This window comes from Podarcis liolepis (assembly GCF_965112155.1).
Source record: "Podarcis liolepis genome assembly, chromosome: 3".
NCBI lineage: Eukaryota > Metazoa > Chordata > Lepidosauria > Squamata > Lacertidae > Podarcis > Podarcis liolepis.
In genome coordinates this window covers 61005951-61029947 of record NC_139557.1, presented here as the reverse complement: position 1 = coordinate 61029947, position 23997 = coordinate 61005951, and the positions used below count along the sequence as shown (strand labels likewise).

The window sequence follows — 23997 nt, the reverse complement described above, 5'->3', positions numbered from 1 at the left end:
ACACACACACAATAACTTGGTTATGAATAACTTCCTTCCATATGTAGACTAGGAAGTAGGTTCCAATCCAAGGAAATGGAAAGAACTAACAACATAGGTTTAGGATTAGGCTATTAGATTGTTCATTGCAGACACTTTATTCCTAAATTTTAAAACATGAAACAGAAGAGGGCTTTGAAATAGATACACCTTAACAACAAACTTTTAAAAGTTAGTTTATACATTCTACGAAAGCAAAGCAAAACCGTAATGGATACACTTTTAACCCACAAGTGCAATGCAAAGAAGTATCATCTGTATAATATGTTTCTTTTAATGTAACTATTTTGATTGCAATGTGTTCGTGGTGACAATGTTGGGAAATTTGCTTTGTTTTCTTTTTCTGCTCTTTCCTTCCCTCTTTTGTAAGGTGCTCAGATGAAAATATATGCATACAGTTATAAAATAAATTTTGGTGGCTAAATTCTGATGTTTTCCTGTTTGCTAATATAATATACTTTCTTAGAAAATTACAACTTACCGTATCCTTTTACACTTCTTTCCCAGAAAACTCAAAAGGTTGTTGAGTTCAGATTATTTAAAGCAAAACAAAAAAAAGTAACAGCAGGATAATGTTCTGGTTTGTTTCTTCAACAGGATTATTTTACAAATGCAGACAGAACATTGAAAAAGGACTCACAGCAGGACTACCATCTGGAGTATGCCATGGAAAATAGTACCCATACGATACTAGCTTTCAGCCGGCAACTTCACACGTGTGACCCCAACGACAAGAGTATAACAGTAAGTAGTTGACGATCAATCTAACTCAGAGAGAGGGGAGTAAGACTTAAATCATGAATGAAGAGATAAAACAGTCTGCCAAAAAAAAAATCAAGCTGTTTGTGAGCTTCACATTCTTGGATCAATTAACCATTATGCTATGCTAGGGTTGCCATATTTCAAAATGTGAAAATCCGGGCAGAAAAGTTGTTGAGCTTTCTTTTTCTCAGTGAAAAGCTCTATGTCTAATAGGAGTTTGTTTAATTACAGATTCTGGTGGCAGCACCTGAATAATTAACTCATCAGAATACAGTGGTACCTCGGGTTACAAACACCTCAGGTTACAAACACTTTGGGTTATAGATTCTGCTAACCCAGAAGTAGTACCTCGGGTAAAGAACTTTACCTCAGGATGAGAACAGAAATCATGCACCAGCGGCCCGGACGCAGTGGGAGGCCCCATTAGCTAAAGTGGTACCTCAGGTTAAGAATGGTTTCATCTTAAGAACGGACCTTCGGAATGGTTTAAGTACGTAACCAGGGGTACCACTGTATATCTCAATTCCAGTTTCAGGAGGCATTGCCTGAAGTACAGAACACTTTAGGATAGGTGAAACGAATGTTCTTGGATTTTTAAAATTTAAAATATTGATAGACTGCTTTTTTGATCATATATAGGCTGTATAAAAAGCAGACAAAACTATTTTTAACAGCAAATTTAAACAAAACAAAATGAAGTGCAGAGGGATAGAACTACAAAAAGAATAAAATGCAGCTATCAAATCCTTACTAAATAATCTTTCTGGACTATCCCTCACCAACCCTAGCCAGGTGGCGGGGACTGATGAGAGTTGTACTCTAAAATATATGAAGGGTATCATTGGGAAAGGCTGTTATAGATGGGCAGATTCATCTGGTAAGCCGCCATGATCAGCTGAGACATCTTCTTGCATACTTAATCAGTAAAGTTTTTCTTTTTCCTTTCTAGGAAAGCACAGTGAGGGTGATATGGGCATACCATGACAAAGACTTTAGAGAAGGAGTTCAAAATTACCATGGTTCAAATCGAGGGACAAAGAGTCTTCGTTTATTGAACCCAGAGAAGACTGCTATTATCGCTCCTTCATTGCCGTATTTTGACTTGACAAACCAAGGCGTAAGTTTCTTTGGGTTTTGTTTTTATTAAGTATCAGGGTAAGATGGGTGGAACTGTTAGCTACCTGTACAAGGAGCAGAAATCAGATATTTTTATATTATATTTGCCTTTCCTTTTCCTTTTCTTAAGACAGGTGCCTATACCAGACAAAGATACAACATATTGGTGCCAAATGTTTAAGATACCTACACTACATGAAAAGCATCATGTAATACAGGTATGCCATCAAGATACATATATGTATGCATTTACAAGATAGCACTTCTTGCTAAGGCTTTCTTTTCTGTACACACATTTTAAAAACAGTGAAGATCCTTGAAATATAGGATCATATTTTCAGCATCTAAAAATCTGAACTGCTGCATTAACTTTAGTTCTGTTTTATGTCCTGCCATGGTTATGTTGATTTATTGTAGAGAAGTTTAAGAAAAAAGGGGCTTTGGTTGGTCATCCATGCATGTGTGTGCGGGGGGAGAGAATTACTATCAACCCCTAAATGGCTTTCCCTAATTTGGATAGAAACATGATTATTTGAAAATTCCCTTGAAATGGGATTTGATTTGGAGTACTGAAATGTATTTTTAATGTATTTTAAATCTTTGTTGGAAGCTACCCGGAGTGGCTGGGAAAACCCAGCGAGATGGGCGGGGTATAAATAATAAATGATGATGATGATGATGAAACAGCTCCCCCTGCCACCTCCCAAATAAAAGCCATTTTGGTTAAGTTTAAGAAATACTGTTTTTGAACATCAGCTGTTTTATTGCTGCTGGATATGCTTGTGCTTCTTCAGTCGATACGATGGAATTCCAAGACTTGCTGTTCTGGTTCATTAATGTTCAGGATCTCATGTGCCAACATTTATGACTGTTTAGCATGATACAAACATGCTGAGGCAAATGTATAGGATCTAGGCAGGTAGTTTGGTATATAGTAAGTCTGCAACGTACACACATTTTACTTGGGTGCATTCAGGTTTATGTGCTTGGCAAAACAATTTTACATACGGTAATTAAAAAGGGTGTTGAAAGGAGGCAGGCATCCAGGGGAAAAGACTTTGGCAATCCCACCTGCCATGGAACCCAATGTGTTTTGACTATACGCGGTTTTGGCTTTAGGCATGATTCCCAGAACATAACCCCCATGTAAATTGCGGGCTTACTGTAATCTCTGAATCACATTGTGCAAAGATGGCTTTATGTAACTCCACAGTTTTTGTGAGGAGTGGTGGGTTTACCAAAGAAGTTATAAGATTACAGAAGGACTTGCTTCTTATTCTGAACTTCTTAATCTGCTACTTTTATCTTGAAAGTAAATGCCTATCCAGCTAAATATGTTACATAAATCAAAAAGTTCATATGAGTTACGAAATTTTACAAATCTTGAGACCCAAGGTACATGCAATTTTCTTAAGGGAGCCAACAACACTTATTTATGCCTGCAAACATGTCTTGTGGCTAGATGTGCACTTGCATCATGCTTTAGTTTGCTTAAGTTGCAGGACTCCACAGATGCCAGAGGCACAATTCCATGCATTTGATGTTTGCCTATATATAGTACTAATGTCCTGAGTGTTCTAAAATAAAATAAAAAACCCAGCCTATGCATTATGTATACCACTCAAGGCTTTCTTAAATACTAGCTCCCATGTAATGAAAATTAAGATTCTCAAGTCCTTCACTAAAACTATTAAATAGCTACTATCGAAAAAATTGTGTGTGCCTCTCTTATTGTTTTCTTGGGTATTTGTTTTATTTAAATGAATATATGAAGATTACAAATTGTATACTTTTACAATTTATTAGATTTATTAGATAAAAGGGAGTATCCTCTGTTAGACAGAAATCTAGGGGGGGGGACTATTGTTTTGCCCTTCATATGCCAACTGAAGATGGTATAAGGGGCTCTTATATGGCTGGCACAAATACCCTTTGTGATAGAGGAAGATTTTTATTTCTCCATTCTTAGATACAGACTTCATTTTGATCCTGGTACCTAGATAATAAACAGATACCAGGAGTATATGTTAACAAGGACACACATTTTTAATATGTAACCACAAATTATGAAGTACCACAGTTTCACATTAGTTCACATGATGAAAGTATTAAGGCGCAGCTGAATTGGAAACTGTTTCTCCTGTATATTTCAACACCTGTTCAGTCTCAAGTTAGCGGGTGGGGGGAAGGATGGGTAGACATGAACCTGCAGCAGGAGGCTATGCATGTAAGGACATAGATGACTATCACAAGCACATGTGATATTATTGGCAACCTATTGGGCCAGTCACTTGGGCTAGTCACTGTCTCTCAGTCCAGTCTGCCCTACAGGACTGTTGTGAGAATAAAATGGGAAGAGGAAAAACCATGTATACCACCTTGAGCTCCAGGAAGGAAACATGGGGTATAAATGTAATAAATAAATCCCAGATAGGACTGGGGGAAATCCCTGTTTGAAGCTCTGAGAAGCCACATTCATTTCATATTGAGAAGTGGTCTGACACGGCATATGACAGCTTTGTATGCTGGTAGGCTATCCAACTGTTCAAAGAAGCCGTGTTCGTGAATGTCACCAAATTATTTGGGGGTTTGTGCAAAAAGCTCCAAAAGGAACTCCTTAAACTGGCTGAAAGGCAACAGAATGGCAAAAGAGAGTCAGTGTAAATTCTTTTGTTCCAGATTAGCAGTAAAGCACATAAAAACAGTGTGAAAATGAGTAGCAAATGTACTGAAGGGTGGCAAGAGAAGCAGATAGACCTGTTCTGTTACATTTTTATTTGTTTTTGTATTTACTGTTGACCTGTTCTATTGTATTTTTTATCTATTTTATGTTTGTTGTAAACTGCTCCCAAAACTTCCTCATTGGGTTGCATATAAATACTTTTAAATAGAGTCAGGCAGGCAGGCAGTGCAAAATTCTGTGCCTCTGACAGGGGCCAAGAACAAGTTGCCAAAATATTTTATCTGCCCTGGAACAGGCTAGCAGATGCTACTTAAACATAATTTTTAGATTCATAGTAGAGTCTCATTAAAAAGAGACTCTCAAAAATCTTGTTACCATGGGTAACTAGGCTTTTTGACACAGGAACGTATTAGTAATGCCAAATCCAACAGCGTGCAAAACACAAAGGGGCTCCAGTTTGAGAGCATGATTGATCGGAAGCCAAAGGGGCAGCCACAGCATTTGATACTTAATGGGAGCACTGTTTCTTATCTTGAATGATAGACAGTACCTACTTATTATTCTGTGGCCTGCCTGCATCTTGCTTGATGCAAATTGCATCACTTTTTTTCCTGAAAAGGACCCCCCCCCCAAAAAAAGTGATGTGAAGTTTTGCATTCTAAGCATTTGCTACCTGTTCAAAGCTCTCACAGCTCCATAAAATCAAGTTGTCTGTAAAATGTTCAGCTGAATATCACAAATCTTTCTTATTTGTTTATGGGTCCTTTGATCTGATGGATTTTCTCTTTGTTGCAAGCTTGGCTATGCCTTTTAAACTTCAAGATTATTTATTTATTTTGACTTACAACCCACTTTATCCTCAAAGGCTCAAAGTAACTAAGAACACTGAAGATGATCAACAGCTGAAGGTTCTAAAAACATTTAAAAAGATTATGCTCAAAATGGATTCTGATTCTTTCACAATAAATTTATAGGGTGATATCTAAGTCAGGCTAGACCCACTGAAATAAATTACGTAATTCCAGTAACTTAAGTCCATTGAGTTGAATGAGCATTGTGACCCTATGGCAGATGTGAGGTGTAGGGGTCTGAGAAGTGGCCCAGAACCCAGGCAGCTGATATGATGGCCTCCAGTCCAGGGGCAGGGATGACAATCAATCAATCAATCAATCAATCAATCAATCCAATCAATCATTTTATTTGTATGTCACCATTTCAAAGTTAAAACCATGCTCAAGGTGGCTTACAACGTACTTTTAAGATTACTTAACTACAAGCATAGAAAAAGTAGTCATAAACAATCAACAAAGCATCAAAAAGTGCGCAACCAAATTGAACAATTTCCACATAAATCATAAGATCAAAATAAATATGCAAAAATAGCATTAACAGCAGCAACAGAACCTCACAACAGCACCCTCCCAGACCAGATGGGAAAAGGCGTGCAAGGCAGGGAGCAGGTCTTGCAGGTTGCAGAGTCAAGATGGTGTCTGGCCTCTTCAGCAGCCTCAGCAGTCCAGACCCAACATCTCCTAAGATCATTGGCAGTGTGGAGATCTGCTAGAGGGTCCTGCTGCAGGACCCTCTAGAAGACCTCAGGATCTACTGGGCAAGGCAGAACACTTAGCATATGACTTAGTTACGTTCCTACTTTCAGTTGACCAAATCTTCCAAATCATTTTTGGGAGATGAGATTAATGAGTATCATTTTTTCACTTGCCCAAATTTTGGGCGAATAGTTGTTAAAGTACATACGCATGCACACAGCTTACAGCTGCAACTTCAAAAGAAGAAAAGCAAACAAAAGGGGGGGGGGGAGATGGGAAATTATAATAAGCAAAGTTCCATGTCTTTCTGATGTCACCCTGGAAAAGGGTCTGGCTTCCATGTGTACGTTCAGCCATCTGAAGTTTTCTTTTTTTGTTGTTTAATGACAAATTCCTGATTTTCTGTTTGTTTTCATACTGCGCTTGTAATCCTTTCTAAATCTGATACCCATTCCAGCTGACATTTTAAATGCTACATTAAATTTTTTTTAATCCTATTCAGTATGCCCTATTAGTATTTAGTAACACAGAATATATGGAACGCTGTGACATTCACCCTGTTTCTGCCATTGTTTTGTATGTATGCTTCCCAGAAGGTACAACAAAGTACTTCAAAAGCTATTATAAAGCATAGATGGAATGTTTATTTTGCTTAGACAGGAGCAGTTGTTGAATAGCTAGAAGCTTGTCCGCACTTCTGCTTGTCCCACTGCTTTGCCCTGGGAAATCACAATCTTTGCTGCCAAATCGGAGAAAACATTAATCAGGTTTTCTGCAGATTGACATTTGCTCCAATTCAGCACTAAAGAACAGGTTTTCTCAGGAAACTCTCTTGCACTCATGCTTTCTAGGCATGAGACAACTGGGACGAGCCCTACGTGAGTGATGGCAGAAGGAAGCAACCAGGCTTCTTTTTTTCTAATGTAGTAATCACAAAACAATCTGGAAGTTAGAAATTGCAGTTGATTTAGATTCTTACTACACATACTTAAGTCCAGCACTGATTTATTTATTTTTAAATATATCCTATATATCCTTTGTGCCTGCTCCTTTTCAACCCTACCTATGTTGGAAGTGTGACATCAGTTGGGCCAGGGCCAAGGAGGTTTCCTCAGTGTGGTGGAGGCATCCAATGTCTGATCTTCCTCTCTGGTTAGACCTCTTTCTCCATTATTGTACAGCGAAATTTCATGCTTCCTGTGAGCCCTGGGAAATCCCACCAAGGACCATTGGATTGTAAGGTTAATTACTTAAATATAATATGACAATAGGATACCTAGAGAGAGGAAGAGGGAGAGATTAAAACAGTTTTGGAATCTGTCTAATGCTGAATAACGGTTCAAACCAAATCTCTCCCTAGAAAGCTTGTCATGCAAAACAAATAACTAGACATCTGGCTGTTTTCTTGTTTCTCATTTTGCAGTTATGTAAAGGACTGTAATTTTGATGAACTGGCCAGCCACAAAGAACATTGTTTCTCTTTACTGCCAGTAAGCAGTGTTTATTTCAACCCAAAAGGAACAATTTCTGGTAAAATGTTGCATAAATGTGCCTTTGGGAAAGTCTCTGACATGTTATTTCACAATTTCTTTGAAGATGGAAAGACAAAATAGTTGTGGCACATACATTATTTTATTCTGAGAATTGTATTGATTCATAACAGTGTGCGGCATAGAGCCCTACTAATACAGTGGTACCTCAGGTTAGATATGCTTTAGGTTACATACGCTTCAGGTTACAGGCTCCGCTAACCCAGAAATAGTGCTTCAGGTTAAGAACTTTGCTTCAGGATGAGAACAGAAATCGTGCTCTGGCGGTGCAGCAGCACCAGGAGGCCCCATTAGCTAAAGTGGTGCTTCTGGTTAAGAACAGTTTCAGGTTAAGTACGGACCTCCGGAACGAATTAAGTACTTAACCCGAGGTACCACTGTACTTATGCTTTATATTGGTTTTAAATATGGGGGGGCATCAAAAGACAAATTTTACCAATGGGGATCACATAAACATCATGATGAAAATGTGCACCTGAAGCCCCACTGGCTGCACACACACACACACACGCACGTATCTTAAAAGATGGCCCCTGGTTCCCAATGAAATATATTTTGTTATTTTCATATGGATGCTCCTATAGTTTTGCACACACACCCCAATGCCTTAAACATCCACCCAGATGCTCTCCCATTGATACAGATATGATTGTGTGGCTGCAGTATGCATAAAAGAACCTAATCAGAACTAGTATCACACATAATGTTGAGGTGTCTTATAGGGAAGAATATTTTTTTAAATGTGTTTTTCATTCTTTGACTCCTTTAAATTCATACTAATTGCATTTTGATAGTAACTGTTTGAGGGTCTCAGCATCAAGCCTCTAGCATCAGGGAATGTCAGGCAGACAAACAACATTGCCTGTGATCAGAGATATAGGTGACATTACAGTATTTCTTGCCAACTTGTTCATGGAACTTGAACTTGACAGCTGCTTTTTTATCTTGCAATTTTAGCAACGTATAGAATGCAAAAAGTATTTTGGGGGAAGCAAGGGAGTAAGTGTAATCTTGCAGGTAATTACAGAGGAAAAAATATTCATTCTAAATGCAAACACAAATATTTCATGATATATAAAATCAATGAACACATAGGAAATACATTGCAGCTTAGAAATACTGTATATTTATTCTCACAAGGGGCACAACCCTCTGCAGCTGGCTATATTGCTTAGCCATTTAGTTTATCATCCAAGATTGATAGTGTGAATTATGAAAGTATGCTAATTAATTGATTACCAAATCCTTATTATTTTGCTTAGTCCACAAAACTTGTGAAATATAATTAACAATAAAACTAACTACCGGTACATATCCATGATGTCATTATTCCTTCCCAATCTCAAAACAGTATACATTAAGCTTGCAAATTACATGGGGGTTAGGTTCCAGGGATTGCCAAAATCTCATATAGTCAAAAACCATTGGATTCAGTGGCAGGTGAGACTGCCAAAGGCATTTCCCCCAGAAGCCACCTTCTTTGCAGCCCTTTAAAAAAATAATAAAATAAAATTGCCACATGCATATAGCTGAATGTGGCCAAGTTAAATGTGTGTAAGCTGTGAGCTTACTGTACTGTATAATTATTGGAACAGAACTGTTAGGAATGATTTTGTAAACAGAAGAACAAACTAGGGAGTTTCATCACAATTTCTTCTCCTTGAAATCCTAGATTAGTTTTCATCATGTGTTTTGTCAATTATGGAGAACCTAAGGAGTCTGTCTGTCTTACTTTCCTTCCAACTTAAAAGACATTTTCTTGTAGTTTGCGGTTGTTATAATTTGTTATCGTTATTACCAAAGCCACTTCATATACCAGGCTGTCTGGAAATCTAGTACTCACAGTGGAGTACTAGATTTATAAAAGCTTCTAAACCTCTTCCTTCTTCCAGTTATTGATTTTCTTGTCAACTCGTCTACACCACATATGCAAAGGTACTGTAAGTACAGTACAAGGAATTTAGGTGGTTTCTCCCAGAAAAAACAAGTTAATACACCCAATGTCTTAACTACTTCTGGTTAAAATGAAAACATTAAGAAGGCAAACACACACTCCAAAGCATTTCAGAGAGTACAGAATCCTAGCATTACTTCAGCTCTTACAGATGTCAGCAGCAAGGTGTATAATATTTGACCAGCTTGTTTAAGGTTAAGAAAAAATGCAAGAGAACATTTTTAAACTACGCACTAGTAGGTAAAATGCACATGCCCCTGGCTGTGCACTCATAATATAAATAACCCAAGATGTGCCTAGGAAGATGAAGAGACAGAGAGGAGCTGACTCCTCTGTTCTCAGTGATGGGGGTCATGATGTTAGGGTTGTCAAGTGGCAACTTTTGATTTCAAATATTCCTCTGGCTGGGGGGACCTTGGGGTGTGTAGAGGGAAAAGCCCAGCGGACTCTGCAAAGGCAAAGAATAGAGCTAATAGCAAAATAGATTTGTTCCTGAGGCTGTGTGGGCAGAATTGTGGACTAAGCCTGTATCTGAGTTTTAGTATGGCATATAAGAGTCGTGGAAGGTAGTAGTTTTGTAAGCCATCTCCACAGTTGCCCCTGTACCATCTCTTACTTTTACTTTGGTAGCTAAGGAAAGTATGGCATTGCACCCGAGGACACTGGGGTTTGGCTGCTGTGGGAACAGGATGCTGGACTAGATAGGCCATTGGCCTGATCCAGCAAGCTCTTATTATGTTCTTACCCAGTGCCAGATTTCCATATAAGCTAAACAAGCTACAGCTTTGGGCCCCACTCTCTTGGGGGCCCCAAAAATTTAAAGGGGGAAAAAAACCCCTGGATGTACATTTCCAAAATATAAGATAAAAAACAAATAAAATAAAACCTACATGCAGCAACAGTGGCAAATGGCTTTAGTTACCTATTAGGTCCAGAAATTACCATATAGCATATGCTCAACACGAAAAACCAGTTACAATTTGTTGTTGACAAAGGACAGCTGGACATATAAAGGGCCCCATTACCTTCAGTAGCTTAGGGCCTCATCAAACCTAAATCCGACCCTGTTCTTCCCTATCTGTGGGACCTGACATCTTTCTGCAGGGCCTGCAAGACAGAGTTGTTCCACCAGGCCTTTGGTCAGGGCGCAGCCTGACTCCCTCCTCTGACAACCTGCACAGAATTTTGCTTAACAGTTGCCATCAATTTGATTTTAATTAATTTTTATAATGAAATGTTTTTAGAATGTTGGATTATTTGATTGTTTGATTATTTGATTGTTGTTAGCCGCCCTGAGCCCGGCTTCAGCTGGGGAGGGTGGGATATAAATAAAAAATTATTATTATTATTATTATTATTATTATTATTATTATTATTATTATTATTATTATCTTTAGCTCTGTCTAGCTCTTTCACTCCTCAGGACAGACTGAGCCTTCTCTATAGACACATCCACAAGCGTGTACACTCAAACCACTTGTCATTGCCACATTTAATTGCTGCTGGTATTTTTCTGGCCCAGGGCTCATTATGCCTCTTTCTTTCCATGGGAGAAGTGCAGTAACAGCGATTGGTCTTTGACACATTCAAATTCTGCAGCAGGTGTTGACATGTACTGGAAGTGCTCAAGTGCTCAACATGGCAATGGGTCTGTGTGCAAAGAGCATCAGTGAGATACTCTTGATACCACACCTGTGGAGTAAGCATTGGGAGGAAGCTGTTCCCCAACATACTAGCTCTGTGATAGCAATAGCCACACAGATAACAGAAATGTAGAAGGGCTGCTTGTATTCTGTCTCCTCACCCGCTTCAGTGCTGCTCTTGAGTGTACTTTGAATATATAAAGACAAAAGTGCTGTATTAGTCAGAATTGGATACTTCTCATGGATGATAGCCTTGTAAAGCTCTTACAGTACATTTCATAAAACACAACATATAACCACCAGATATTTGAAAGGCTCTGTAGAAGAAAATGTATGCATGTCTCTGTACCATAAGATAAAAGTCTCATTTTATTATGTCCTGAAATTCTCACCCTTGTCATCTTAAGCTTGAAAGGATTTTATTTTTTTTGGTAACTGCCATATCTTTTAATGGTTAATGAAAAATATATTTGCATGCATTTTTACACAAGTCAGATAATTAAGGTGTTATTTCCAGCCTCTTGTCCAGCTGTAAAGACAGTGATTTGTGACCTTATATAATTATTATCAAATTAATGTGCTGATGCTTCTCATGAATGTTTCTCTCTCTCTCTCTCTCTCTCTCTCTCTCTCTCTCTCTCTCTCTCTCTCTCTGTGTGTGTGTGTGTGAGAGAGAGAGAGAGAGAGAGAGAGAGAGAGAGAGAGAGACTACAAAGCCTCCTGCAAAATGTCTGGCAAAGGCAGAAGGGCGTTATACATAAACTGTTTACCTTTCGGAAGATTCTCTTTTTCAATAAAAAGGGAACTGAACAAAAGAATACTTGTTTGAATTGATGTTTAGGAAACTGACAGTGAAAGGATTGCCAACTTTGGTGATGACCCATTGCTTTGAAGGAGAGGTTGTTGTTGTTGCTGCTTTAAGTTCTGAGTAGAAAACAGCAGGTGTCGGTGTCCTTTAGAGGCAGGTGGGTGTATCACACGTTTGGGCAAGTACTCCGTTATTTCAAGCAGAGATCAATAGAACATCCTCCTAGCCTTTTTGCTGGTTCCCATCTTATTTTATTTGTATCAAAAGTGGGTGGATTTTGTCATCATTGTTACACTGTAGTATTCAGTTTAAAAAACAGCCATTGGTTTTAGGGGAATGTGACTGCGGCTTTCATTTATGCTTCTACTCTTCCCTTTTCTGATAGCTCAGAAACCAGTTATAGTGTGAGCACCTGCCCTTTTTACATGGGGGCATGTAAGATGGTGGAAACTACATCAATCTGAGATACAACCCTGCATCTTTACTGTACTTACTTTGAAATGATCAGTGTGTGAAAACTGGTTGTAGTTTTATTTTGCTTCTGCGGCACCATGATAGCTCCTACAGGGCAGAATAAAGCAGCGAGGAGGCCTTACTCAAAGTCCTCCCCAGTTTAACTATGAATCAAGGTGCTGCTCTTGTTCACCATACCCATATAAGTCTATGTTCTTGTTGTTATGTCGTATTATAACATAATTATATTATTGATTAGTATATGCTTTGCTGTGCCATATCACACTCCCCAGCCATCCATTTTACATGTATCCAAAGACTCTCTTCAATTTTTGCAGGGGGTTGGACTAGATGATCCTCAGGGTCCCTTCCAACTCTACAATTCTATGATTCTCTTATTCTTTTCCCATGCTTGCAGAATGGAAGCATGCATATCCAGGATGTCTTCAGGATGGGAGAAGAGAACATTCTGGTTAGATGGGTTGGCCTTAGCTAACAAACAGGGATGGAACCTGAAAAATAATTCATGCAAACTGTGTAATCTACCATTGAGTTATAATTATTAATTATAATTATATAATTATATATTGAGTTATAATCCTCCCCAGGATTATAAGGCACATTAATAATCTGCAAACCAAACACCAAGTCAGGGCACAAAACCCCCCATGTGTTTTCCAGGGGCATTTACATGTCTGCCATAACCCTCCCAGCTATAATCTGTACCATAGTATCTCATAGTAGCTCCACCAACATAAGTTCAGTGCATCCTTTTAATGAATAATACCATTAAAAGATGTGTAATTTTTCACAAAATGATTTAAACATTTTCATTATATCACTAATATATAATTGTAATTGTAGCTATTTTGACTGGGGCCTGCTTCTTCAAATGCTGTTAACATTTGCTAAGATAAAACAGTATTAAATTCATTGACTTTGATTACATTAACAGGTTGAACCATTGATACAGAAGGGCCATGAAAATTTGGTTCATCACATTCTACTCTATCAATGTAGCAGCAGTCTGAATGATAGTGTACTGGACTATGGTCATGAGTGCTACCACCCAAACATGCCGGATTCATTCCTCACCTGTGAAACAGTCATTTTTGCCTGGGCCATTGGAGGAGAGGTAAGATATATGGTTTTTGTAACTTATTTTGCTAATAGACACTATGGGCAGAATTCACCTAATGAGCTCTGGCAGCAGAAGTCCATTGAAAGGACTTAAATTAGTCATGATTTATATACATTCTCTAAGTTGTTGCCTGTATTGAACATGATGAAATCTAAAGCCTAGCTGCTGGAGTCTTGTTGAGCAAAAAATTGTTGCATGGAACAAATTGAACTTGGTCTTAAGTTGGTTAAATACCATCAACATTAAATCTAGCTGTTGAGCACATTTATGTATTCTGAGAATTTTTCCAAGGTAAACAAGAGGCAACAATGAATAATTTTTAAATTATATGTCATTACTCAGAATAATATGATTCCCGTGGTATAAACCTGTATAAACTCAGCCTAGATTAAGAAAAAAATGATCCAATATTAGGAAATTCCAGTTGGAAAATCTGAGGGTATAGGGCAGTATGCAAATTTTACTAGTACTACTACTACTAATAATAATAATAATAACAGTTTGGGGTGGGGTGAGGTCAAGCAATTTAATCCAGATGAGGGAAGAACTATGGCCTGAGAAATCTGCTGATTTGGATGGAGAATTGCATCTGGGTGTAGATGGGGTTGTGCTTCCACAGAAGGGCAAGGTATGCAGTTTGTGGAGGCACAGGTAACATCTGTGTGGGCAGAGGGGCATTTTGCCATCTTACGCTGGTTCGGCAGCTGCACCCCTATCTAAAGAAAGCTCACCTATTCTCAACAACAAATACCGGTACTTTGGTTATGCTCAGGCTAGATTACTATATTATGCTGTACATGAGCTGTCCTTGAAGATAGTTCAGAAACTGCATATGGTGCAGAAGCTTATAGGCTTGGGGCAGCTAGCTGTTCAGATCATATCCAACTTACTATGTTTTGGTTACATTGGCTGCCTAGTCTTTTCTAGGCAGCTCAATTCAAGGTGCCTGAACAATTGGATCAGGCTCTGAGGTCCTCCTTTCTAGTCTACCAGTAAGTAGTTAGATTAGCAGAGAGCAAGGGCAGGGCCTTCTCAATTGGAGCTCTCTCCTTAGTGGAATATATGTGACTTGATCATTGCTGGTGTTTTTAGGAAAACTGACAAGTGTTTTTACCGTAGTCTGCATTTTTTAATTGATTAATGTGATGTGCTTGAAGAATTTTAGCTGTTGGTTGTTGTTTTTTAATTAAAAATTACATTGTTCTTTAAAATACATTGAAAGGCAGGCTATAAATATATGAATTTGGAATACAGTACACTGATCCTAGGCTTGTTCCTATAGTGTCTGATAGTGATATGCCTTCATTACACTTTGGCCAACAACAGATAAGGAAAGGAGGTAAACAAGGTCCAAGTACCAGTACCAGTTTTCCCCTTTGGTAGAATGATGGGAGCAAATGTATGTATAGTAAAGAAATACGAAATATACACAAAATGTACACAAAAATCCCAAATTACTGCATGTTTACATGCAGACATAGATATATTTAGTATCAGCAATTTCTGGTAAGTGTCAGTCCTAAGGGATCTGCCATTTTCTCTAGTTGACATACGAGGTTGAAATACGTTTCATACTAAATTATTAGAACTTTTGGTAGAACCTGGTTAATTACATTTGCATGTTTCAAATTCTAGGGCTTTACATATCCTCCTCATGTTGGCTTATCCATCGGAACAGCATCAGATCCTCAGTATGTGCTTATGGAAGTCCATTACGACAACCCATCATATATGGAGGGTATGTTTCTTAGCTACTTTTTAACTTTCTAAATTAGTAAAATATGCCAAATGCATAGGCTTCCTAGCCTGCTCATCCCAGTAAATGAAACAGCTAACAGGGAATGAAATCCCACTTTTTCTTAAAGTGTCAGTGCTGATGATAATCTTCTTTGTGAACATCCTGGGCTTGTCATAGCTCTTGCCCATATTCACGTGGAGAATGCAATGTTTTAAATACTGTACATGGAAGCACAGGTTGACATATCAGTACAAAGTATGTGCTGTACTTCCAGGTACAATATTTATGTGAAATTGCAGCTCATTTTTTTGGAGCTATTATGTATGGTCAATAGAGCTATTGTGGTCAATTCTGCAATACAGCGTAGTCAGGTATACATATACCGGTATATCTGATTCACATGGTGCTTCATCTGTGCACAGATGTTGATAAGTCCAAGCCTGATGGTATCTACACATAGGACACTTGATGATATTTAAACTAGCTAGTGTAACAATTTTTGCACGGCACAACTTAATCTGAATTTCAAAAGGATAAACCTTTTCACAAAAAATTGGGGAAACATGCACATCTTTTAGTTCTGAATCTCTTAAAGATGTGATGGTGGTAATATTTTTGCATGGCATCAAAGTCGTTTTGACTTTTTACAGATCAACATTTGAATGAACTTTTGAAGCTGTACTGTTTTAGTTATCAACATATTGTGGGGGGGAAATAATACAATTGTTTATTTATTGCATCAGTCACCCAAACAAGGCAGCCTCTAGGTGACTTATAGCCAAGTTTGGAAGCTTTTCAAATTCCATCAGTTTTTGTAAATGTTGATTTACAGAAATTCTGGCACATAGGCTGACTGCCTCTGAGCATGTGCTGAGTAGTTTTCCTTTCCAAAACAAATGCTGCCTCACCTGTCTGGGTGTGTTGTGCAACTGGGTTTTCCACATTTCCAACTTGACCTGCCTGTCTAGGGTAACAAGGACCTTGCAGATACTATCTTGATACTACAAGGAGCTACTTGACTGAGGAAGGAGGGACTTGGGATTTACTCCGAGACTGGCTGTCTGGCTGACTCTCTTGCACAGTGGCTGTGAGAGATTAGCTCCACTCAAAACAGCTTGTAGCATTTTAAAAGACAAGAAAAATCCAAACAACAATTAGCCACTTAAAAACTTTAAAATCTTAGATTTTAAAAGATTCATATTAATGAGAAAGGGCTGTCTGGACCAGTAAAGATAAGATATTTCATAAGAGAAACTGTGATAAGACATGCAGTGATGCTGATAGCCAACTACACTTTACTGTCTGTCCTGTCATATTACGAAAGTGGAAAAACACTGCAGAGATTTGTTGAAATCAGCTCACCATAGACAAAATGATTGCGTCTGTCTCCTAGCGTTGCTGATTTGTTAATTTTGTTATTCCTTTAAAATCACAATTTTATCGGACAGTCCCCCCCCCTTTTTTTATAGGTATAGTTCATCAAAGGCTGTTAATATTGAAAGAAGTGGGACCTGGACTCCAGTCCTAACTTTTACTGAGTATAGCAAATTAAACAATAGCTTAACAGAAAACAAAAGCCCGCACTTACGGTCCTATGTATCAGGGAAAAGGTAAACTTCACTCATGATGGATCTACGTTTATTTAAGCATAATTTTAAGATTCCCAAACTAGACTCAGATCAAAATGATGGCACAGGCAAACTTCTGTACACTTAGAATTTAGGACCAGGATGCCTTAATTAGCACATTATTATCATTAAATTAAACATGTTCAGCCAAATAATTTCTTTTTAGGACCAGAACTGTTCTTACAATCCTTTTACATACCAATCAAGTCCTGATTCCTCCACTCAGGAAAGAAAATATTTGTTTTGGCAAGCTATCTTTTTTTTTTTAAGTATGTTAGTGTTGCTATTGTTAAACAATTGGGATTCAAAAAGTTTTGCTGAACTGCCAGAAATCACCCCAAGATCCTGACTTACCTTTGTCCACCACTGTTATATGTGCTGTTTATATATATGTTATATATAAGAAGGAATAAATAAAATTTAAAAAACATCAAAAAATGGAGTGAACACGGGACAGAAAAGAGTTGCTCATGATCAGTCTTACCAAATACTATCAAATAAATATCCCTGACAGCACTCCAGATCATTACAGAAGGATCCATTCCTCCACCCCCTTGATGAATACTGCATCTTAAGTGCAGGTCAGTTCAGATGTGTTTCCTTGGTGTAGGTGGTGTAGAGAGACACTTAGATGATACCCCACAACAACGGAGTGATAACAATGTGTTTATTGTGCTAGAGTGGCTATTTGGAAAGGCCTTACAAGGAACACAGATGCGTACATTTTTTTTTTGTTCAGGTCAGAAAAGTACAGAAGTCAGCTTGCTCTAATTAACCACTTTCTTGTGACAATACCTTATTTACAGCTTTCCCAGTTTTTGTGACCCCCTTTGACCGGTCTTAAGCACAACTTCTCCCTTGTGTTACTTTCTTGCATAAACTTGACAAGTGGGTCCCAAAGCGACTTTAAAAAACCCGATAGGATACTTTACGTTGATTTATGGCTGCTTCTGACAATTGCTCTTTTGTTCTCAGGAATGATAGATAACTCTGGGCTGAGGCTATTTTACACCCCAGATTTAAGGAGCTACGACGCTGGAGTTATTGAAGCAGGTCTCTGGGTCAGCCTCTTCCACAACATCCCACCGGGCATGCCAGAATTCACATCAGAGGGTCACTGCACTTTGGAATGCCTAGAGGAAGTATGTCTCCTGCCTTGCTCAATTCATTGTCATTCTTTGCATTATCTGAAAATAGCACATTTGAATTGCTTTCTTCTGAAGGAACTAGTGGGTATTGATACAGTCATTACTATACAGACATTTGCAATACAGTAGGTCCTGGATCAAAAGATGGTTTGTGGTCACATGAGACAGAACTGCACGTGTAGCTCAGCCTTTTAACTTCATTTTTCTCTGCTGAAAAACCCTTTGCACTGTAATTAAAATTGACCTGTCTCTTCAACAGTTGTAACGAGGAAGCAAAAAGTCAAACTCCTGAATCCAAGTTAACTCTTGGGCACATATACCATTCCTTTGGATCCCTGACAGCAGCATGCAAGTTGTTAAATGAAAGAAAATGAAAATAGAACAGGAAATAGTGAAAGAAATTCTTGATCTTTATTTTTCTTTTCCTGCTGATCTTCACAGAATGTGCTTTAAAACTGACCCACAGTTAATAACTCTGACTATCATCCTGTAGTGCTTTGTTACCAGTTTTCTGGCAGCTGGGCAAATATATTCTGTTCAAAATATTGACAGTGCTTTGCTGTTTTCTTGGGGAAGAGAGTTCCACTTTGAATAAATGGCACATATGCAAAACAGTGAATGAACAATGCTATTTAAAATACTGAATAATATTGTGTTTGGAAACTCAAGGAGGAAGGGAATAGACTGGTCTGGAAGGGCTGTTAAGGAGATGGGATGTGAGAACTTACAAAGCAGGAATAGTTGAGGTGATTAAAGACTGAGTTTGCTTCATTTTCCAGCTCCCAAAACACCCCCTCCCCACCTTGCAAACATCTGAGTGTTTTAAGGAAAGCAAAAGTAGCTCGAAAGTCTGTTCTGCTGGTCAGCCATCATAGGACAGTGACTAAGTTGACACCTTGAATTACTGCTCTGTAAATCTACACATGCTTCCATGTTTTCTGCTGTGAGGTTTTTTAAAGGATTCTTTCTTTTTCCCTTTTGTAGGACTGTCTCTGCCTTAAAACTATTATTTTGAAAAGGAATAAATTTTTATGTGTGCAGGAATTATTTTAACATTCTGTCTACTGTGTGTGTGTGTGTGTGTGTGTGTTTTGAGGGGATAATGGCTTTTGTAAGCATATTACAATGCAGTCTATATGCTCTTCTAATACTGAATGTCCTCTCACTCTCTGTGGTAATCTGATAAGTTTCACTGGTCCTTTTCAGGCCCTGGATGCTGAGAGGCCAAGTGGAATTCATGTGTTTGCAGTGCTCCTCCATGCACACCTTGCTGGTAGAGGTATAAGGATGCGTCATTTCCGCAAGGGTGACGAGCAGGAACTTCTGGCCTATGATGATGAGTTTGACTTCAACTTCCAGGAGTTTCAGTATCTGAAAGAAGAAAGGACCATCTTGCCAGTAGGAATCAATGCTTCTTTCATTTAATAATACTTTTGCCATTTCTCCAAGTTGAGCTGTCCCCCATTTTTCCCCCTCAACAGCATGGACCAAAAGTTCATGTTTGCCATTGCAAAACACACATTTTGTTCCATGCAGGGATGGGGGAAGGGAAAGAGAAACTTCCATTTGGAGTAGAGAAATGACAGGTTAAGCCCCCCTCCTCCTCACTTCTCTCCCCAGTCATGGCCCCACCCCAAATCAGCATGTCTTGTTAAAGAAGGGTAATTAGGCTACAATTACATACATTTGCACGTCTTGTGCTGTGGCCTATCAGTAAAAGTTATTACTTCATATTCCAATGAACCCAATGTTTACTTGCATGAATCATTTTCGAGCTCTTGTTTTCCCCCCAATTCCTAATTCTCTGTTCACAGCCTTTCATTCTAAACTGATGTTCTGTTTAAGATAAGCTTTTCCTTTGGGCTGTTGCTGTTTTTGTTACTGATAAGAACTTGGGGTTGCCATAAGAGTTAAATATTAGTTGCAGAAACTTGAGACTGAAAGGCTCCTCACCATATAAATCTGTCAGCATTTGTCAGTTGCAGCCTGTCTGATAGACCTCAGGGCTCTGAGGATGGCTAGTCATGACAAATACTGTTATGCATTTGCAAACATGGAAAATTTGCTGCCTGTAGCAACTTTATTATTGTGGGGAGATCAAGTATTACTTCAAATAGTCAACTTGTTTCTAAGCTCCCAAATAGACTACTAAATAACAAAAGAGATATCAAAAGAGAGAGAGAGAGAGATGCATGCAGTGGCATATAGATGACCCTAGTGTCATTGATTGAGATGTGTTGTCATTATTGTCCCCAATAATAACAGTATTAAGATTCATAAACATGACCACTGGGCATGTGGTGGCCACTTTATAATCCTCCAAAAGTTATCTGCCTGCTTTGGGCAGCTGTTTTGTTCTGCTACTACACTATTAAGCTTTCCCCACACTATTGCAAATGAATATTTAGAAGTATCTGCAGTGACCTACAAAATGTTTAATCCTTTGTGTGGTGGTGACTGGACTGGCTGTACGCAAGTACATTCGAATGAGCTCTCAGCCATATATGCCTCACAGGCCCACTTAACATATGCATTTGATGTCCCAGTTTCTATCTTTCTCAGGCCATGGTGTGCTTCCACAGTAATGTATAAGAGGGGCCTATCATTCATTGGATGCCACTGAGAACAGAATCCATCCATATGAGAGGTGCAACTCATCTCTATCCCTAACCCAGTTGTGCCTCGTTTGCCCCCAGTCAGATTGCAGGAACATAGCAGACTTACTGGTTCCAAGGCGCAGCCTGATGTGTTACCAACACAATCCCTTGCATGTCTACTTAGATATAACTTCCATTGAGTTTTATGACCCTTACTCCCAAGAAAGTGTGCAGCTGAGCAGGCCAATCCTTTCCACGTTTACACAGAAGTAAGTTATGTTGGGTTCCATGGGACCAAAACCCAAGGAAGTATACCTGAAGCTCGCTGGCTGACACTGGGTCAGTCACTATCTCTCAGGTTTATTGTGAAGACCTTGGTGTGGGTGTGCAGGGAAGAGTTGAACTTGGCTGTTCAGGAACGCTTTTCCAAATATGCCACTTTGCTACACTGCTTGTAAGCAAGGTGCATGCAGCAACTTGCCCTTGATCAGAGAAAAAATATTTTATTCTTACCTATGAATGTCCTTTCTGAGAATAGTATCACTGGTCTTGCTTTTCTGGCAGACTAAAGTGGCCCTGAACAATTAAATTTAGCAGGGCAGAGTATTTTGCCTTTTCTGTCTTCATTAGGGGCAACTACTTTCTAGAGTTTTACATGAACCTGCTGGTGAAGTTACAAACTAAAAGCGTTGCTACCTCCTGGCTTAAATAATTCATTTCTGCCCATGATCCAGTGAGAGAGATTTGCCACTCCACTCTGCTTCTCATTGGCTGGGATGGCTCTATGGGTCTACTATCTTCCTAGCCAAATCCCAAATATTCATAGCAACAAAACCTTTCTTTCTATGGTCTTTGCTGCTTCTGTTTTGGTACTGAAGAAAAGAAACTATGCTATAAGAGAGAATGCTGTAATTCAGCAGTGAAATGCATTGCTGCTATTTGACTACAAATCCAGAAAAAGGTGTGATTTTTGTGATCGTGTTACTTGTAGATTTTGGTTCTAAGAAACAGTGAAAACTGGAATCTGTGTTACAATGTATTTTACAGTTCCTTTTAACAAATTAATTGTTACATACACTTTTACTGATAAATATAAATGCCACGTGGCACAAAGTAAAATTTCAGCCTACCCTCTACATTTTCAAAAAACAAAATATTAAAACTCAAATTCTCAAAACTGTTAAGATATTTTAAAACAGTCACAAAAAATGACTTAAACATTATCATTTGTAACAGTGTTTGCCTTAAATGTTGTGTTTCAGGGAGATAATCTGGTCACCGAATGTCATTACAGTACCCTAAATCGATCACATATGACTTGGGTAAGAAACTTTATGAAATGGCAGAATGAAAATGTCTTCAGATAAAAATGTTGCAGGAAATGTTGTTTTGAGGCATTTAGGTACTCTTGGCAGATAGCTGCAAGGCTGCTAGAGCTTTGCTGTAGATGATCTATTAAACTTATAAAGCAGATTTACTTCTGATTCCAGAGAAATTGCATCTGGCCCTCTTTGCTGCCTATAGTTTTAGTGTACCATAATAGACCCAATATAATATTCAAGAACGATGCTTTATATATTACAATGACCTCATTGCCATTGGTTATTCTTTACATAATTGGGACATAAGACTCACCTGTGTGGGTCATTTGTATGGCAGTTACACAGCAAATAAGATATTAACCTCCCTTTAGCATACTTTTTGGTTAGCTTGTATGTACCATATTAAGGCTCTGTTATTTACTTGTGGGTTTGGGGCCACAAAATCCAACTTTTACTTTGAGGGTACAGAGAACAAGGTTATTTGGGCAGTGGGCTTTGCCACATGCCCTGTGTCCTATATCCTTAACTGCTACTCCTTTTTCTTGCCATCATTTTAATGTTTTATGTACATAGTGGCGGCAGCAGCAACCATGATGGATATACAGAGGTAACACCAGAGGGCAGTAGTAGTCAGGTCTGGGAACAAGCAGAGAAGCTTAGATTCTAGGACTGAACTGTCTGTCAGCACTACCTTTCTGAAATTTGCACACACAGTCCTAGTTCAGAAAAAACGACATAGCAGGAAGGCTTCTAGAAGAATGATTTTCTTTATTTTTTAAAACCTTTTGCAGTTGTCTGGCAGCACCTGTTATGAATAATCCATCTACTGTTTTACTTCAGCTGCAGTAAGAAAAGAATAAAAGTTTTGCAGTCAGCAAGCAAATTAACAATGGCTTGGATGTCATTCATACAGTTTATAGTTTTATTTGTTGCTCTTGCTTTGGACATGATCTGCATTTTCTTATGATTATTGATAATGTTTAGGAAACATTCTTCATAAAGCCTCAACAAAGGTATCAAGTGATCTGAAAAAATCCTGGAAAAAAGTGTGTATTGTTGATTTGTTCACATTTTTAGGGTGGTCTTAGCACCAGAAATGAAATGTGCCTATCCTACCTTCTGTATTATCCAAGAATAAATCTTACCCGATGTGCAAGTATCCCAGACATAATGGAACAACTTCAGTTTATTGGTGTTAAAGAAATATACAGACCAGTGAGGTAAGCAAGGTGGTTTCATAGGCTGAGGTGGTGCAAAACTATATATTGCATTTGATATATCACTCATTGTTATATACCTCATGGGAGAGAAGACAGTCCTTAAGATACTTAATACTTAACATAATCAACGTATTAAAATTTGGAGGTGTGGGTGAGATGCACCATGCTTCACATGCTCTAGAGCAGTGGTTTTCAACCAGTGTGCCATGGCACCTTGGGGTGCCTTGAAGGATGGGCAGGGGTGGCCTCTGTCCCTCTTTCCTTCACCCCCTCTTCTGATGCTCTCTCATGTCTCTGCCTCCCAGAGGCTTGTGAGGCTGTTTGTTGCAGCAGCCCTGGCTGCAAGGTCCTGGTGCCTCTGAGGCTGGCCAGGGGTGCTGGTTGCCAGGAGGCAGCCTCGGAGTAAGCATGCAAGCAGGCAAGGGAGCCCAGCCAGCTAGTCCACCAGCTCTTGCTGTTGGGAATGGACAGACAAGTGGGAGGCCGGGCAGACAGGTGGTCACTAGCCTTTCTTGTGCTTGCTGTGTGCAAGGCCCGACTGGGAGCCGAGTGCCCAGTGCTGAAAGGTAGCCTTTCCACCATGCAGGCCCAGCAGCGCCTGCTGCCTCCCAAGGTTAGGCGGTAGCCTCACATTCACCTTTGGCCAGT

The 23997-nt window shown here is 38.9% G+C and overlaps 1 protein-coding gene across 1 annotated transcript in view; it reads left to right on the top strand.

Moving 5' to 3' along the window:
* Nucleotides 1–23997, top strand: part of LOC310704535 (DBH-like monooxygenase protein 1) — a 34234-nt gene that overhangs the window by 6977 nt on the left and 3260 nt on the right. Inside the window, exons 2-10 of the mRNA XM_083498154.1 lie at nt 637–783; nt 1751–1918; nt 2052–2135; nt 13511–13690; nt 15332–15434; nt 18038–18204; nt 19417–19608; nt 22070–22129; nt 23207–23349. Of these exons, the coding sequence (XP_083354280.1) occupies nt 637–783; nt 1751–1918; nt 2052–2135; nt 13511–13690; nt 15332–15434; nt 18038–18204; nt 19417–19608; nt 22070–22129; nt 23207–23349 (1244 nt within the window). The remainder of the gene's footprint in view (nt 1–636; nt 784–1750; nt 1919–2051; nt 2136–13510; nt 13691–15331; nt 15435–18037; nt 18205–19416; nt 19609–22069; nt 22130–23206; nt 23350–23997) is intronic.